Source organism: Aquarana catesbeiana, linkage group LG03, assembly GCF_042186555.1.
Source record: "Aquarana catesbeiana isolate 2022-GZ linkage group LG03, ASM4218655v1, whole genome shotgun sequence".
NCBI classification, from domain to species: Eukaryota; Metazoa; Chordata; class Amphibia; order Anura; family Ranidae; genus Aquarana; species Aquarana catesbeiana.
The window spans coordinates 309,795,963-309,813,706 of record NC_133326.1 but is presented as its reverse complement, the minus strand read 5'-3'; the positions used below and the strand labels follow the sequence as shown (position 1 = coordinate 309,813,706).

Genomic DNA, 17,744 nt, shown 5'->3' with positions numbered 1-17,744 from the left:
CCGAACCTTTATGCAGGGGGTACCTCGCTTGCTTCCCCCCATTAGGTCACCTATGTGTCCTTGGGACTTGAACTTGGTGCTGTCTGTGTTACAGAAACAATCATTTAAACCTATCAAGGAAATTCCATTAGACTTGCTGTCACGCAAGCTAACCTTCCTAATGGCTATCACCTCAGCTAGAAGGGTGTCTGAGTTGGCGGCCCCTTAATGCAGGGAACCGTACTTGATCCTCCACCACGACAAGGTCGTGTTTAGACCTGTTCCATCCTTTTTGCCAAAAGTGGTGTCGGCCTTTCATTTAAATCAGGACATTATTTATTTTGCCTTCTTTTTTCTCTCAGCCTCGTTCGGCAAGAGAGAGACACCTGCATTCTTTGGACATTGTCCGGGCAGTCAAGTTTTATTTGTCTAGATCTGCGGAGATCCAAGAATCAGACTCCTTTTTTGTTTTACCAAGGGGACCCAAGAAGGCAGCTTCCATTGTCAATTGGGTCCGTCAATTGGTCATTCGGGCCTATGGTCTGAAATGTAAAGCTCCTCCCTTTAGGGTGAGAGCTCATTCTACCAGGGGGGTAGGAACCTCCTGGGCTTTTCGCCATCAGGTATCTGTGGCTCAGATTTGTAAGGCTGCTACCTGGTCTTCAGTGCATACATTCACAAAATGTTATCAAGTGGATGTTCGAGCAGCCGAGGATTCGGCTTTCGGCCGCAGTGTACTGCGAGCTGCCGAATAAGGTCTGAAGGCTATTGTTTGGCTGGGTGTCTCCCTCCCCTCAAGGCTATTGGTCTGGGATGTCCCAGCAGGTAATGAATATCAGCCTAACTCTGTGTCCCATGATGTACAGTGCCTTGCAAAAGTGTTCACCCCCTTGGCATTTTTTGTGTTTTGTTGCTTCACAACCTGGAATTAACATGGATTGTTTGAGGATTTGCATCATTTAATTTACAGAACATACAACTTTGAAGATTTTTTTTTTTTTTTGTTTATATTGTGAAGCAAACAACAAATAGGACAAAATAACAGAAAAGGTCAATGTGCAGAACTATTCACCCCCTAAAGTCAATATTTTGTAGAGCCACCTATTTGTGGCTAACACAGCTCCAAGTCGCTTTGGATAAGTCTCTATGAGCTTGCCACATTTTACCACTGGGATTTCTGCCCATTCTTCCTTGCAAAACTGCTCTAGCTCCTTCAAGTTGGATGGTTTGCGCTTGTGAACAGCAATCTTTAAGTCTGACCACAGATTTTCTATTGGATTGAGGTCCGGGCTTTGACTAGGCCATTCCAACACATTTACACGTTTTCCCCTTAAACCACTCAAGTGTTTAGCAGTGTGTTTGGGGTCATTGTCCTGCTGGAAGGTGAACCTCCGTCCTAGCCTCAAATCACACACAGAGTGGTACAGGTTTTGCTCTCTATCCCTGTATTTAGCTCCATCTATCTTTCCCTCAATTATGACCAGTTTTCCAGTCCTGACTGCTGAAAAACATCCCCACAGCATGATGCTGCCACCACCATGTTTCACTGTGGGGTCGGTGTTCTTTGGGTGATGTCATGTGTTGGGTTCAGTTTTAGTCTCATGAGACCAGAGCACCTTACTCCATACATTTTGGGAGTCTCCCACATGCCTTTTCGCAAACGCAAAACGTGCCATTTTGTTTTTGCTGAAAGTAATGGCTTTCTTCTGGCCACTCTGCCATAAAGCCCAGCTCTATTGTCGTCCTATGTACAGATACTCCAGTCTCTGCTGTGGAACTCTGCAGCTCCTCCAGGGTTACCTTAGGTCTCTGTGCTGCCTCTCTGATTAATGCCCTCCTTGCCCGGTCCGTGAATTTTGGTGTGTGGCCGTCAGGTTTGCTGTTGTGCCATGTTCTTTCCATTTGGTTGTGATAGATTTGATGGTGCTTCTGTGGGTTTATCAAAGATTTGGATATTTTTTTTATAACCTGTTTGGAGAGTTCCTTGGTCTTCATGGCAGTGTTTGGTTAGTGGTTTCTCTTGCTTAGGTGTTGCAGCCTCTGGGGCCTTTCAAAAATGTGTGTATATGTAATGACATATCATGTGACACTTAGATTGCACACAGGTGGACATCATTTCACTAATTATGTGACTTCTGAAGGTATGTACATCCAAATAAGAGGAAGGTTTAGGTATTGCAACTCTTAAGAATAGCCACCCCACCCTTTTTTTTTTTTTTTTCCCCAAGAGACCAAAAGTAATTGGACAATTGAATCAAAAGCTGTTTCCTGGCCAGGTGTGGGCTACTCCTTCGTTATTTCTTCATTTAATTAAGCAGGTAAAGGGTCTGGAGTTGATTATAAGTGTGGTATTTGCTTTTGGAATCTATTGCTGTGAACCTACATCATGCATTCAAAAGTCTATGAGCTTGCTACATCTTACCACTGTCCATGCAAGTGAAACGGGCCATTGTAAGGCTTCAAAAATAAAACAAATCCATCGAAAAGATAGCAGCAACATTAGTAGTGGCCAAATCAATAGTTTGGTACATTCTGAGGAAAGAAAAATGCACTGGTGAGCTCAGCAACATAAAAATGCCTGGACGTCCACTGTAGACAACAGTGGTGGTTGATTGCAGGATCCTCTCTATGGCAAATAAAAACCCATTAACAACATCCAGACAAGTGAAGGACACTCTCCAGGAGTGGGGCTTATCATTGTCAAAGTTTTCCATCAAGAGAAGACTTCACTAGAGAAAATACAGTGGGTTCACCACAAGCTGCAAATCACGCCGGATGAGCTCTGCCGTGTTTAGAGTTTTACAGTCAGCCAAATGCAGCAAAGTTGATTGGACAGAGCTTCAAAGTACAGATGATCATTGACCCAAAACACTGCAAAAGCAACCCAGGAGCTTTTGAAGGAAAATAAATGTAGTATCCTGCAATGGCCAAGTCAATCACCTGATCTCAACCCAATTGAGCATGCATTTTACTTGCTGAAGACAAAACTAAAGACAGAAAGGCCCACGGACAAAGAATAACTGAAGACAGCTGCTGTTAGAGCCTGGCAAAGCATCAGAAAAGAGGAAACCCAGTCTTTGGTAATGTCCATGGGTTCCAGACTTCAGGCAGTCATTACCAGTAATGGATTCTCAACATATTAAAAATGAACATTTTATTTATGATTATATTTGTCTAATTACATTTGAGCCCCTAAAAATGGGGGGGGGGGGGACTGTGTATAAAAATGGTTGCAGTTCCTAAAATTTGTTCTTAAAATTTATGTTCAACCCCTTGAATTAAAGCAGAAAATCTGCACTTCAAATTAATTTGGATTGTTTTGTTTTAATATTATTCTGGTGGCATCCAGAGCCAGAAGTATGAAAACTGTGCCTGTGTCCAAATATATATGGACCTAACTGTATGTGAACCTTTACCTTGTAAAACAACCCATTCAGTTTAACCACTTGCTGACCGCCTTCCGCATATATACTGTGGCAAGGCGGCATGACTGTGCAAACCGACGTGCTTGTATGTTGTCTACATGTTTTGCAACCTGAAATGTTGCTTCTTCAGGAGCTTCTGTAATTCTAGTTGGAGAAACATACTCAAATTAACATACAGTACAAAATATTGGCATGGTGGTACAGGTGTGTGTATGTACATGAACTCACCAATAATATGGTGCTTAAATAAATGGTCTCAACGCTCATCCATACTGGAAATAATGACCGCTAATCAACCCCCTTCAATTGGATATGACAACCAGGGACACCAGGGCCAAGCGGTAGCCACAACACAGGCACGGATGTGGGGATGTACGCGTAAACTGGGTGTAAAAGGTGTAGTAATATTGATATAAACTACTTCAATTCAGGTTGGGGCATACAATAGCATTTAATCCCATGCTTGCATATATGCCAATCTGCCTCTACTACTGTGTGTGTCACTTTGAACCAGATGCTTTTTGCTTTTCAATCTAGGGGAAAAAAAGAGTTGGTCCTCCCAGGATCTTTAACCATATAATGGCAGTAAAAGCCTAGCCGTAAAGATAAATATATGGAAGGGGGACTTACCGAGCTCAAAATACCTTGATTAGCTGGTCTGGGATAAAGAAATTCAATCAGAAACATGTGTGCACATTCACAAGGAGTATATAGGCATCCAATACCAGCAGGTGAAACATTAACCGTCTGGGAAGTGGAGTAAACAGACATGCCATGAAAACCAGGAGAATGTACATACTAGGGCAAAAGTGACACAGCATAGAGTACTGGATAAAATACCTGGGTGTACGAAGTTTTGGGTATGAGGCTACAGATTCACTGTTTCCAGGGGTAGGGTACTTAGTCCATACCTGGACCAAGCTATTTGCTGGTTCAGGTATATTGACGATTTCCTCTTGATTTGGACAGGTACTATTGAATCACTGCAGGAATTCATGCAACAGTTGAACATTGTACACATAAATTGGATTTCAAGACCAAAGCAGCAGAGCTACGATTATGCCTGCGGAAACAGGGATATAGCAAGAGCTTACTTAGGAGGGCATAGAAAAAAGCCCTCAACAGACAGAAATCAATTGCTTTACCCCAATGTGAAATGTAACCTCAAAGATCAGACCACAAAGTTCCTTACAAGATATTCTGCCCAACACCATCAACTTCGCATTTGTATGCAGGACAGTATTTATTTACAAATACATATCTAAAAAGCGTGTTGTGCATTTTTATTCAGCCCCCTACACTCTAGTACCCCTAACTAAAATCTAGTGGAACCTATTGCCTTCAGGAGTCACTTAATTAGTAAATAGAGTCCACCTGTGTGTAATTTTATCTCAGTATAAATACAGCTGTTCTGTGAAGCCCTCAGAGGGTTCTTAGAGAACCTTAGTGAACAAACGGCATAATGATGGCCAAGGAACACACCAGACAGGTCAGGGATCATGTTGTGGAGAAGTTTAAAGCCAAGGTTTAGGTTAGGTTAAAAAAAAATCCTAAGCTTTGAAAATCTCACAAAACATTGTTCATTTCATCATCCGAAAACGGAAAGCGTATGGCAAAACTGCAAGCCCACCAAGACATGGTCGTCCTAAACTGAGAGGCTGGCCAAGGAGAGCATTAATCAGAGAAGCATCCAAGAGGCCCATGGTAACTCTGGAAGAGCTGTAGAGATCCACAGCTCAGGTGGGAGAATCTGCCCACAGGACAGCTATTAGTCCTGCACTCCACAAATCTGGCCAGAAGTGGCAAGAGAGCCATTGTTGAGAGCCATAAAAAGTCCCGTTTGCAGTTTGTGAGAAGCCATGTGGAAGAAGGTGCTCTGGTCAGCTGGGACCAAAATTGAACTTTTTGGCCTAAAAGCAAAACGCTATGTGTGGCAGAAAACGCTGCATATCACCCTAAATACACCATCCCCACTGTGAAACATGGTGGTGAAAGCATCATGTTGTGAGGATGCTTTTCAGCAGGGACAGGGAAGCTGGTCAGGGTTGATGGGTAGATGGATGGAGCCAAATACAGGGCAACCTTAGAGGAAAACCTGTTAGTCTGCAAAAGACTTGAGACTGGGGTGGAGGTTCACCTTTCAGCAGGACAACGACCCTAAACATACAGCCAGAGCTACAATACAATGGTTTAAATCAAAGCATATTCATGTGTTAGAATGGCCCAGTCAAAGTCAAGACCTAAGGGCCAGTTCACACCAGATGCACTCCAGTGCGTTTTTGTTCTGCATCAAAAATGCATGTTAAGTAGGTTATATGTTTCCAGTGACATAGTTTACACCAGTGCAGTCAGTTCCAGGGCTCTTCAGTTCCAGTAAAAGTAGAGCATGCTACATTTTTCCTGCACTGGAACACAGTAAAATGCATCACAAAGGCATTGGAGCCTAGTAAAGTGGGGAAAAAACATGGAAAAAAAGCATCCGGAAATGCATCAAAAACACACATGCAGGAACCCATCCGGAACGGATCTGGAGTGCGTTTTTGTGGTGTGAACCGGCCCTAAATCCAGTTGAGAATCTGTGACAAGACAATTGTTCACAGATATGCTCTCCATCCAATCTGACAGAACTTGAGCTATTTTGCAAAGGAGAATGAGCAAACATTTCACTCTCCTAGATGTACAAAGCTGGTAGAGAAATGCCCAAAAAGACTTGCAGCTGTAATTGCAGCGAAAGGTGTTTCTACAAAATATTGACTCAGGAGGGCTGAATACAAATTCATGCCACACTTTTCAGATATTTTATTTGTAAAAAATTCTGAAAACAGTTTATCATTTTCCTTTCCCCTCACTATTATGTGCCACTTTGTGTTGGTCTAGCACATAAAATCCCAATAAAATAAATTTAAGTTTATGGTTGTAACATGACAAAATGTGGAAAATTTCAAGGGATATGAACACTTTAAGACACTGTATAGGTGTGTGTGTGTATGTATGTATATGTGTGTGTTTGTGTGTATATATGTATATGTGTGTGTGTATGTGTGTATATATGTATATGTGTATATATATATATATATATATATATATATATATATATATATATATATATATATATATATATATATATATATATATTTATTAGGGGTGTTGAAATGAATCGTAGCATCGATGCATCGTGATTTGACCACCCACGATGCGGCATCGATGCTACGACCTTGTACAATCGATTTTCTGATGATGTCACCCGCACGCCGCTATATGCGTTGCCTCCAAGTCCAAACTGAGCCGAAAGCAGCCGAAGTAGCCGTGCCTTTTTTTCCCGCCCCCCGCTGGCGTCATCCCCAGCTGTCTGTCGTTGAGCTTGGCGCTGCGAGACACGTGGAGCCCGACGAGTCATCCTCTCTGCCTATAGGGCTCTGATTACGGGGGGGGGGGCTTAGATAAAAGTTACAATGAGAGAAGCAAATGGAAAAAATAGGGGTGTTTAATAATAAACAAACATCTATATCTGAACTCGCTAGCTACCGCCCCTGTAAAGTCTTTGCTGCATATGAAGGACGTGTGGTGGAGAGTGAAGTCAGTTCTTCAAATAAAGACGAGCTGAGCACCGAGGTGTGTGATGCTGGGTTTGTGTGGCTCCCCTATGGATCTGTTGTTTGGGATCGTCCAATCGGAAGTGAGGTGTCTGTTGATTTAGGCGCTTCCCGTTTTGGGGTGTTAGTGACAGCAACATCTGGGAAGGGACCGGGGACTGTGAGCGGAGCTGTGACTGAACCACTGGGGTAGTGCTGATGGTGATGTGTGAGTGGCAGAGACATGATGTGTGCAGGGTGGAGGGAGGGGAGCAATCAGACACCCGGGGCTCTAATAAGGGGACAGTGCTGGGTGATAGGAGAGATCAGGGGATGCTTTATTTCTGGGGGATCACACCTAACAGAGATTATACTAGAGGGGGGAGTGATCTGCATGGTGTGTGCATTACATGATCCCATCACCTTCATCTCTCACTTCTGATTTATTTGATCTGTACATTTATTAAATGTCTAAGTGATAAGAATGTGGATGTGGTCTGCCTATTCCTCTCCTATAACCTGGGTGGATCTGGGGTGTCAGGAGCTCAGCATTCATCTTCCCTCTTATCACTAATCTGCACAATTAGTGTTCGGGAGAAAGTATAACAGGAAAAACTTCTTCCCCTTCCTTCTTTGTTTTTTACTATAATAATATTTTTTTTTTTATTTTTTAGTTTTGGATAGAGTGGACAGCTGTCAGGTTTATTTTGCAGTTTGTGCCCCTGTTAGGGCTCATTCACACTAGTGTTGATCTCTGTAAAGTGATTTGCATTCAGATCGCCCTTTAGAGGGCAGTTGGCAGAGATGAGGCGTTGTATCACCCCTCACCCCCTGTTTTTATCCCACGCTAGTATGCCACAACCGGGCGCATTGCATGTGGATGTAAAAAAAAAAAAAAAGAGGAGAAAAAAAAACAATGGGAGAAGCAAATGGCCTCATCACTAATAGGCAGGGCTGATAGGCAGTGTCACGTGCTGTGCACTCTTGGTCAGGGTATAGATCGCGGAGGAAGATGGACGGGATTTGCTGTGTTTGTGTCTGTCTTGCTATTTCTTCTTACTGCAGCTGCCGCGGATGATACCAGTGAGTGTAACGGAGGGTGAGGATTGCTGTGTACACGGGAGGGGGAATCACTGTGTCACTTTCAATCCCAAAGGGGGGCACAAAACAAGTTCTGAGCCTCATTAATTATGGTTTATGTATGCCATTTTTCTATTGTCTTATTGATTGATTCACATCACAACTTCATTGATTTGAAATTGATACCCTTTTTTGTATGAAAGCTGTTTTTGCTCATCACTGCCCCACACATGCAGCCATGCATTGCATGTGTGGGGCAGTAATAAGCAAAACCATAAATCATACAAAAAAAAAAGTATCAATGAAGTTGTGATGTGAATCAGTCGCTAAGACAATAAGACATATATAAACCATAATTAATAAAAAGGCATACATCATCTCTTGTATCATGTCTGCAGTCTCTGACCATCTCATGTAGTATGTCTGCAGTCTCTGACCATCTCATGTAGTATGTCTGCAGTCTCTGACCGTCTCCTGGACCATGTCTGCAGTCTCTGACCGTCTCCTGGACTATGTCTGCAGTCTCTGACCGTCTCCTGGACTATGTCTGCAGTCTCTGACCGTCTCCTGGACTATGTCTGCAGTCTCTGACCGTCTCCTGGACTATGTCTGCAGTCTCTGACCGTCTCCTGGACTATGTCTGCAGTCTCTGACCGTCTCCTGGACTATGTCTGCAGTCTCTGACCGTCTCCTGGACTATGTCTGCAGTCTCCTGACCGTCTCCTGGACTATGTCTGCAGTCTCTGACCATCTCCTGGACTATGTCTGCAGTCTCTGACCATCTCCTGGACTATGTCTGCAGTCTCTGACCATCTCCTGGACTATGTCTGCAGTCTCTGACCATCTCCTGGACTATGTCTGCAGTCTCTGACCATCTCCTGGACTATGTCTGCAGTCTCTGACCATCTCCTGGACTATGTCTGCAGTCTCTGACCATCTCCTGGACTATGTCTGCAGTCTCTGACCATCTCCTGGACTATGTCTGCAGTCTCTGACCATCTCCTGGACTATGTCTGCAGTCTCTGACCATCTCCTGGACTATGTCTGCAGTCTCTGACCATCTCCTGGACTATGTCTGCAGTCTCTGACCATCTCCTGGACTATGTCTGCAGTCTCTGACCATCTCCTGGACTATGTCTGCAGTCTCTGACCATCTCCTGGACTATGTCTGCAGTCTCTGACCATCTCCTGGACTATGTCTGCAGTCTCTGACCATCTCCTGTATCATGTCTGCAGTCATTTGGGGGCAGTCTGGAGCTCCTCTTTAAGTTGTCTGCTGTGTTTACACTTTGCTACATGCAGGAAGTGTTGTCTTTTTTTTAAGAACAGATTAAAATTAGAAAATGGAGTTCTTCTGACTGCTTGAATTTTTTGGATGAAAACCGTGCGCAGTAATTGTGATGCATCGTGAATCCTGGACCGGATAATCGTAATCGAATCGTGAGGCCAGTGAAGATGCGCACCCCTAATATATATATATTACACACATATACACCCAACAAAAATGTATACACATTTAAACAGTTGTTATCCATGTCCGAATTGAATCATGGCAGCAATGTGTAGTCTTCCCTAATGTGTTTTCCCTAAAGATGTCAGTGGTCGCAGCATTGTTGTCATGTTATTGACCATTCGTGCGGTTTATGCAGCAATTTTACTTCCAGCAAGATGGTGCACCACCTTACTTACCAACGAGACGTGAGAGCCTATCTTGATGACATTCTGCCAGGATGTTGGGTAGTATGTAAAAGTGCTGTTGAATTCCCTTCACATTCCCTGGACTTAAAACCTCTTGATTTCTATCTGTGGGGAAAACTAAAGAATGTGGTGTAGCGTAGAAATCCACCTACACTAACTGCACTTTGGGAAGAAATTAAAACACCATGCAGAGCAATTCCTGTGGACGCTCTACTCAATGTTGTTCATGCAGTAGTTCGCTGAAATCAAGTGTCTGGATGCTAATGGTTACCACTGAGCACCTAATGTGATTGTATAATTCAAACTCAACTTACAGATACCCTTTGATTATATAAATCTAGTAATAACATTTTCATGCATATATTTTTCATGTTGAAGCGTGTATAAATTTGGGCCTTCCTGTATATATTTGTATGTAAAATATACACACAAGGTGTGGCAATTTAACTCCCTGAATGCTTGTGGTGTAGCACTGTGGTTGTAAGTCACCATAGCCTTTTGCACTTTAGTGTGTTCTGACATGTTCTAATATGTACTTGCCTGGGTCGCAGACCAGTTGACCCAGTCTTTACATGGTAGTAAAAGAAATAACACGTGTTGCACTGTTGGCAGAAAATGAGTGGCAGGAATCTGGAGCAGTGGGTGAACATCAAATTTTGCATGAAAATTGGCAAAAGTGCGAGTGAAACCTAAGGTCTGTTACAACAGGCTTATGGTGAACATCCTATGAAAAAATCAAGTGTTTTTGAATGGCATAGGTGGTTTAAGTAGAGGCGGGAAGATGTCCATGATGACGCAAGAAGTGGGCAGCCAAAAGCACAAATGACAGATTCAAATGTAAAAAGAGTGCAAACCCTAATACACTCAGATTGAAGATTGAGTGTGAGAATGATGGCAGAAGAATTGAACATGAGCAGGGAAACAGTGTGGCAGATTCAAACAGAATTTGGGAATGAGAAAGATTTATGCAAAGATGGTGCCTCGAATCTTGACGGAAGATCAGAAAGAACAATGTCTTCAAATTTCCTCCAATTGTTTGAAGAATGCAGAGGCGTTTGGTAGGGTTATTATCAGGGATGAAAGGTGTGTCCAGGATGATCCGGAAACAAAATGTCAGAGCATGCAGTTTAAAACACAGAATTCACCTGGCACGAAGAAAGCATGCATGTTCCTTTGTCAGTTCAAAACCATGCTGGTTTGTTCGCCTTTCAAGACCTGTGAGGGCTGCTCTTTCTTTTGGATTATATGTACTAAGGTCTTTGCTGTGCACCTGGTCCCATTTTATGTATCCCTGATTTGTGTGCGGTGGCAACCATTGGATATCAGATTTCCAGATATCTATTATATATTTTTTTTCTTTCTTTCTTTATAAATGATCACATAATATCTGTTCTCAATTGCATGAGGGGCTTAGAGGTGAGGCTAGAGAAATTATTACACTGATTTTCCCAGTGCCAGTGGCAGTGCAGGGGGACATGTCGGCACAAGTCTGATTGTTGGACAACAGGCAAGGCTGTTCTCCCAGCGCAGCCAGAAAACTGACCTAACTGTAATAGATGTGCTCTCATGCTGAACGTGATCTGTTTAGGAAAGAAGGGGGGCTGGCAAAATTATTTCACACAAAGGAAGCACTACAATGTGAGCAGGATATTTTTTAACAAGTATTTTGCACAACAGACACATCAGGAATATGAAATGTTAGGGTAACACATTCTGTAATGTAATTTTAAGGGTCCAATTTTGACCTTGGCTATCCTCCTCCAGAGGCCTCTTGCCTCTCGTTCCTAGGTAAGCCTTTCAGAAGTGTTAAATCGGGACGCACATGTTTTTCCTCCAGTGCATACTCTGTGGGACCTTGTACTGCTTTTTTTCTGTTCTTCAAGAAATGCTATTTAAACCTATTAGGGATTTTCCATTCCTTGTTTTTATTCAAAAGGTTTCCTTTCTTGTTGCCATTACTTATGCTCGGAGGGTTTCTGAACTTGCGGCTAGATTTTTATGTCACAGGGAGATTAGGTCGTTAGGACATGGACCTTCTTTTTGGCCAAGGTGACTTCCTCTATCCACCTTAAAAGACAAGTATGGGTTTCTTTTTTTGAAGAACCTTAATCCTTATGAGCTGCTAGTACCTACAAATCATTCCAGCCCTCTGAGAATTGCATTCTTTCTGTTAAAATAGTTAATTACCTATGGGAGGGGCTAAAGTCTTCTCTGGATTCTCATGCCGACAATCTGGGCGGGATTCAGCTTTCTCCCTTCTACTTTGATGTGAGGTATGGACTCTGCTGGCTCCCAAGACTTCACACAACAAAAACAGCTGCTCTCCTCCCTCCTTAAGCAGAACAATCTCAGCGTGCACACAGCCTTAAGTAAAAGCAGTAGCTCTGCAATGTATTGAACACCATAAATGCTCTCTACTCATTGCTCAGTGTTCGTTTACTAAACAGACACAGTAAATGGGGGGACGATGTTTACTATGTCTTCCCTTCTGAATAAGCACCGTGGCAAGTGTAGAGAGCATTTCCTGTGTTCATCCAAGGGATCGCTGAGCATGAGAAGTGTTCACTTACACTCCCCGCCCCTTCCTGCTCACCATTCTGACACCACCCCCCCCCCCCCCCCCCCATCTAGAAGCCGACATAGGCTTTGAAAGCTGCTGAGGGATGGCGAAGGGGTTTGGAGGACAGGTAAATCTAAGCCCACGGGGGAGGTGGGGAGGACTTGCAGATGAGAGAAGATGCATTTAAGGAAAATTGCAGCCCAGAACATTAGACCAGCAAAGCTGCTGGATGTGAAGAGACTGCACAGTTTTTTCACGTGCCTCCAAGAGAGGGAGGGACTGAAAGGGGGCAGTTGTATCCACCCCGCTAAACTTTCAGAGAGAGGATTCTTACTAGCTCATTACTGACAGTTCAAGTGCCTGTACTACACTAATTGAATTGATTGAGGGAAGAGAAATGTCATGGAAGCATGAGGGTAATGTACTATGTGTACTATCAATTTTTGCTTTCCCATACGTCTCCTTTAAGAAGAACATTGTCTTATCATTTCTCTGTCCTAATCCTAAGCATCTTAGAGACTGCCCTCAATTGCATGAATGTGGTTCATATGGCGAGGCTACCCCTTTGCTACAGCATTCTTTCATCAATCAAACGCTTGTCTTACCTGTGAACCCCTTTTAAGGGGCAGGCTTTGTCTCATTCCACCATTGCTAGGTGGATTTGATACTAATCAATAAAGCCTTCTGCCTTAAGGTAAAGGTTTCAATAAAGCCTTCTACCTTAAGGGAAGGGTTTTTTTTTTTTTCCTTTTCCCAAACTAGGCACATTCTGATAGAACTTGCTCATGGGCCTACCAGCATCAGGTCAGTTTTACCAGGTGGGTGATGGGCTTGTTGGCCACTGTTTGCTGTGTTGACCACCCCTCATGGGATTGATTTTGGATGCTCCATTGGTCTAAGAATTAGCCTTCCTATCTGAGAGACATGAAGAGAAATAGGTTTCTCCCTTGCCTGTAAAAATTTTTTGAAGTACATCACAGGGTCTTCCCATCAGGCTTCGAGCCTGAGGACACAGCAGAGCTCTCACCTCCCAGGCCGGGAGTTACGCTGTAGAGGGGGGACACTGGAGTCTCCTTCCCCTCCGTCCGTGGATGATCTTCCTGCCCTAAAGCTGGGAACCAAGGGGATATCGCAACTCTGAGACCGGGATCACATTATTTTCTGCACGCTTGTACCCCTGCAGGGGTGAAGTGCTCTGGTGAGTGAAAGCACAAGAGGGGAGCACAGTCACTTTTGTCAGCACGTTTTTTGCTTATCTCTGGAAAATTTTCACTTACTGAAGGAAGCACTATGTCACTTTATATGGACACTGATTTCTGATTTTTATTATTTTTATTTTAATTTTCTGAGGCACTATTGGCTAATACTCCATATGGACACTCGGTTTAAATAATTTATTGGATATCATCCACAGCAGCTCATTTAGCTTATATGTTTGCAATTTATACCAGTGTTGTTTGACAGGTATTATTCACATCAGCTGATGCTATTTATTTATTGTCTGCATCTATTCACACACCCCTTCACATACATATTCTATATTTATATTTATTACACTTTTTTATCTTTTACCCTTTGCATATATTATAATTTAAGCACATGCCACTTTTTCACATGCTAGGTATTACTTGGTTTCTGCTGTTGATGCACAGTTTATACACCTTATGTATATGATTATAGATATATATGTTTATCTGGGGGTGAACACACCATCAATAGTTACATACACATATGTTTTGTCAGTAAGTACAGCGCCATTTCCCTTTTTACATTTTTAGACAAAGCTTTTGGTGAGCTATGCGTGGTTTCTTCCTAGAACTTTATACTTGTTCTGAGGCAGTTATTTAAAATGTATTGAAGATCGAGGGTCTGCATACGTGTCCAGGCTACTAGCATTTTTCAGATCACCAACTGAAGATCCATTATTTTCTTATGATGATTTAATCTAGGTTCGCAGAAGCTGATCATTTTTAATGTTACTTCTTTGTTCCTGATGGCATTGGTTTCCAAAACATGACAAATATGATTTTAAATTTCAATTTCTCTTTCAACTCCTGTAACTTAAGTTACACAAATCTTTTCAGCAAAACATTGCCTGCTGTTCAATGATTTCTAGTCTCTGAAGGTTTAAAAGTGTTTATTTTTATGACTGGAATATGCTATTATGCTGTTATTTGTGTTTTAAGTGGTTGCTGTATTTTTTATTTACATTTAAATGAAAAGTTGCATATAAATAATATATTAGTGGTTTGCTGCATTTTACTGCACATCTAAACTTTTTGCCTATGTGTCTGCTTTATCCATTCTTTTCTCCTCTTTTAGACTGAAATACAAATGCTTCTTGAACGATACTCTATAAACGAAAACCTAGTTGCAGAGATAGAAAAGCTACGTGAAGAGAATAAAAGGTTACGTTCTAACTTTTAAAACCAAATCAAAAGCCTTTTATGGAAATGACAAGACAAGAATGAAGTTTTCTCTCAGCTGTGCTAAGTGTTGATAAAACTTCAAGCAGAATTAATTTGTGGTGGCAATGCAGTGTTCACTGGCAACAAGTGTTTACAATGCTGGGAGGAGCGGTGTAAATGGAACTGTAAAGGAAAAAGTGGCAAATATTGAAAAGTATTATCACTGTGTGTAATGTATAAACCCTTGGCTTGACCTTGGGAATGGGTATCCATATGTTAAAGGGCTATTACCCCCAAAAACGATACCTTTGTTCTATACAAAGGGGCTTTGTTGGTAAATGCTATATGAGGCCTGCTTGTGTTTTCAAGCTCTGACTCTCCCTAAAAAATGCTCACACCACGTAATGCAGTAGGAGAACTTTTGTTCACCCTGATGTTTGTGGCTAAAGTTTAGCTTTAAATTGGTACATTCAGTCAGTCTAGGTTCAACAACTGGAACGCGGTGTGGGAAACCCACGTTCTGTGCGTGTTTCCCACACTGTGTTCAAAATGCATCGCAATTGAGACCTGCAGTGAATGTTAAGTTAGACACCTTAAACAGAGGTCACAAACACAGTGCTTTTGCATTCACTGGATCGCATGGTAAAGTGCATGCACTACTTTTGGTGCGATATAGTGCGATTTGAGCCCATTGAAAATGAATGGGCCCAAATTGCACTGCACTGTTCGCATGTAAATCGCACAGGAATGCACAGCGCGTTCCTTTGCAATTCATAGTGTGAACCGGGGCTTATTTATAGAATGGTTATGTGGTAAGAAAGAATGAACTTATCGGCAAGGTGATTTTGTGTGATAATCTTTTTGCACATGGAAACCTTCAACTAAGCTTGTACTTTTTTCTGCAATGTCCTAATGTCTTTTTTTTTTTTCAGCTAGTAAGTGTATGTAAAGCAATAAGTAAATATTTTTTGAAGCAAAGTATGTCTTATTCTTAGGTTTGCAAAAATCAGAGTAAATGGGGTATAAATGGTTTACTTTGAATATCCAAGTGCCTGTTTTTATATCTAAATTGGTAGAATTTTATATTTTTGGAGATTTCTTGAAGTTAACCCCACAGTTCTTAAAGAGAACACCCCTCAATTCCTTTTTCTATAAACCTGTATACCTGAATAAGGGAGAAATAAACCTTCATACTTATATTTTTGTGACTTTTTCTTCATACTTCATTTTTCTCTTGCCATGGTGCTGGATTGGGTCCTTGTTCCCAGGCCTGCATTTTGAAAATGATTATTATACTGTGCATGCACAACACTAAAGCATCTGTTGGGGAGCAAAAACTCTTCCCTGAGATTTCAAGGAGAAACTTTTTTTTTTTTTTTCCCTCAGCACATAAATGTAATTTCATATGGCAAATGAGGTGCATGACAGGTGCTCCATCTTACGCATTTGCCAAATGACAATACCGAAAGACCTTACAGTATTGATGTGGGATTTCCCTGAATGCAATTGCGACATTGCCTATGCAGAGGGCATCTGTGTGGCTTGGGCTACGTCAGCATTGGCTTCTGGGAAACCAGGAAGTGTAAGACAAAAAAGGTAAGCAAAAAAATAATTTTTTAAAGTGTTCGGATCGGGTTCACATTTTTACACTAGTTTTTGTTTTTGTGTTTTTTTTTTTTTTTACCGTGTTTTTCATGCTACACCCATAGAGCAGCCCATTCATTTTAATAGCACCACAAGTGCAACATGCGTTTTGTGAACAAATGCAAAATGCACGCTTTTGTTCATGTTTACAAAATGCTCAGATTTGAATGCAGCCTAAAGTCTCATACACACTATCAGATTTTCGGAATTGTGTGATGATAGACTGTTTGCCTAAAATCTGACCGTTTGCTCCTCCAGACAATTGTTGACCAACTTTCCGCCAATAAATGTTGGATGGCAGGCTAGTAAATTTTCAATGGAAAACGGTCTGTTGTCAGATTTCGTATTGTCTCTACACAAGCCCGTCAAATAAAAGTCCGAAGTACAAACACGCATGCTCAGAATCAATGCTCACCAAACACGACATTAGCAGAAGGTGCCCAAAGGGTCATCCAAGAGAGGGAGGGACTGAAAGGGGGCAGTTGTATCCACCCCCACTAAACTTTCAAACGGAGAGAGGGTTCTTACTAGCGCATTACTGACAGTTCAAGAGTGAAATTCCACGCACTACCTATGTTCGTGTTTGTTGGCCGACAATTGTGTGACGTTAGTATGCAATACCAGTTCCTAGCATACGCCTTTGGACAAAAGTCTGACGCTCTGTTGGCCAACAATCCGATCGTGTGTACGAGGCTTTAGGCAATCTCACGATAGCACGCAGAGGTGCATGCTGATGTGAAATTTAGGGAAAGGAAAGAAAAGTCCGCTTTAAGAACATGTCAGGGGAACTTTGCTTTTTAGACAAAGAAATCCTTTCAAAAGCAAATATACTTTTAACAATTGTGTGTATTTAGATAAAGTGTTTCATTGTATTTTTCAATGTAATATAAGGACTTTGAATACTTTTTTGTGACTTCTTTTTACTTGCTTTGTGTGTATTTGTATATCTACATAATTATACAAGATTTTTATCCACTACCTATGTTTCTTTCTGTTTGTTATTTCAGGTGACTAAAATGTGTCTGTAAAATAGTTGTATTCTATGTTGCGGAGTGTGTTCTAATTATCCCAAAACTTTTATTTTAGATCTGATATGAAAAGTAATTTTATTGAAATCATAAATATAAATGCTTTTTTAATCCTCTTCAGCACTACATCAATATTATGTAATAAGAGAAGAAATGGCACTGTGGCTAAGTCTGATTGATGTCTAGTCAAGCATGATAACAAAAATTAAAAGGTGTACCAAGAGAATCGCAGTGCCTTTATGGTGATATTAAATCATTGAATGATTTAATGACCTTGAATTTTAATAAATTGCTTTTATATTCAATCATAGTGATTTGGAGAATTTTCAAGCTCAGTACATTTTCTTTTT

General features: G+C 41.6%; 1 protein-coding gene across 1 annotated transcript in view; it reads left to right on the top strand.

Annotated features, from left to right (window-relative positions):
* The window catches only part of NEDD1 (NEDD1 gamma-tubulin ring complex targeting factor), a 149,674-nt gene extending 132,330 nt beyond the window's left edge, over nucleotides 1-17,344 (top strand). Inside the window, exon 15 of the mRNA XM_073620264.1 lies at nucleotides 14,637-17,344. Within this exon, the coding sequence (XP_073476365.1) occupies nucleotides 14,637-14,741 (105 nt within the window). The 3' untranslated portion in view covers nucleotides 14,742-17,344. The remainder of the gene's footprint in view (nucleotides 1-14,636) is intronic.
* The last annotated feature ends 400 nt before the right edge of the window (nucleotides 17,345-17,744 follow it).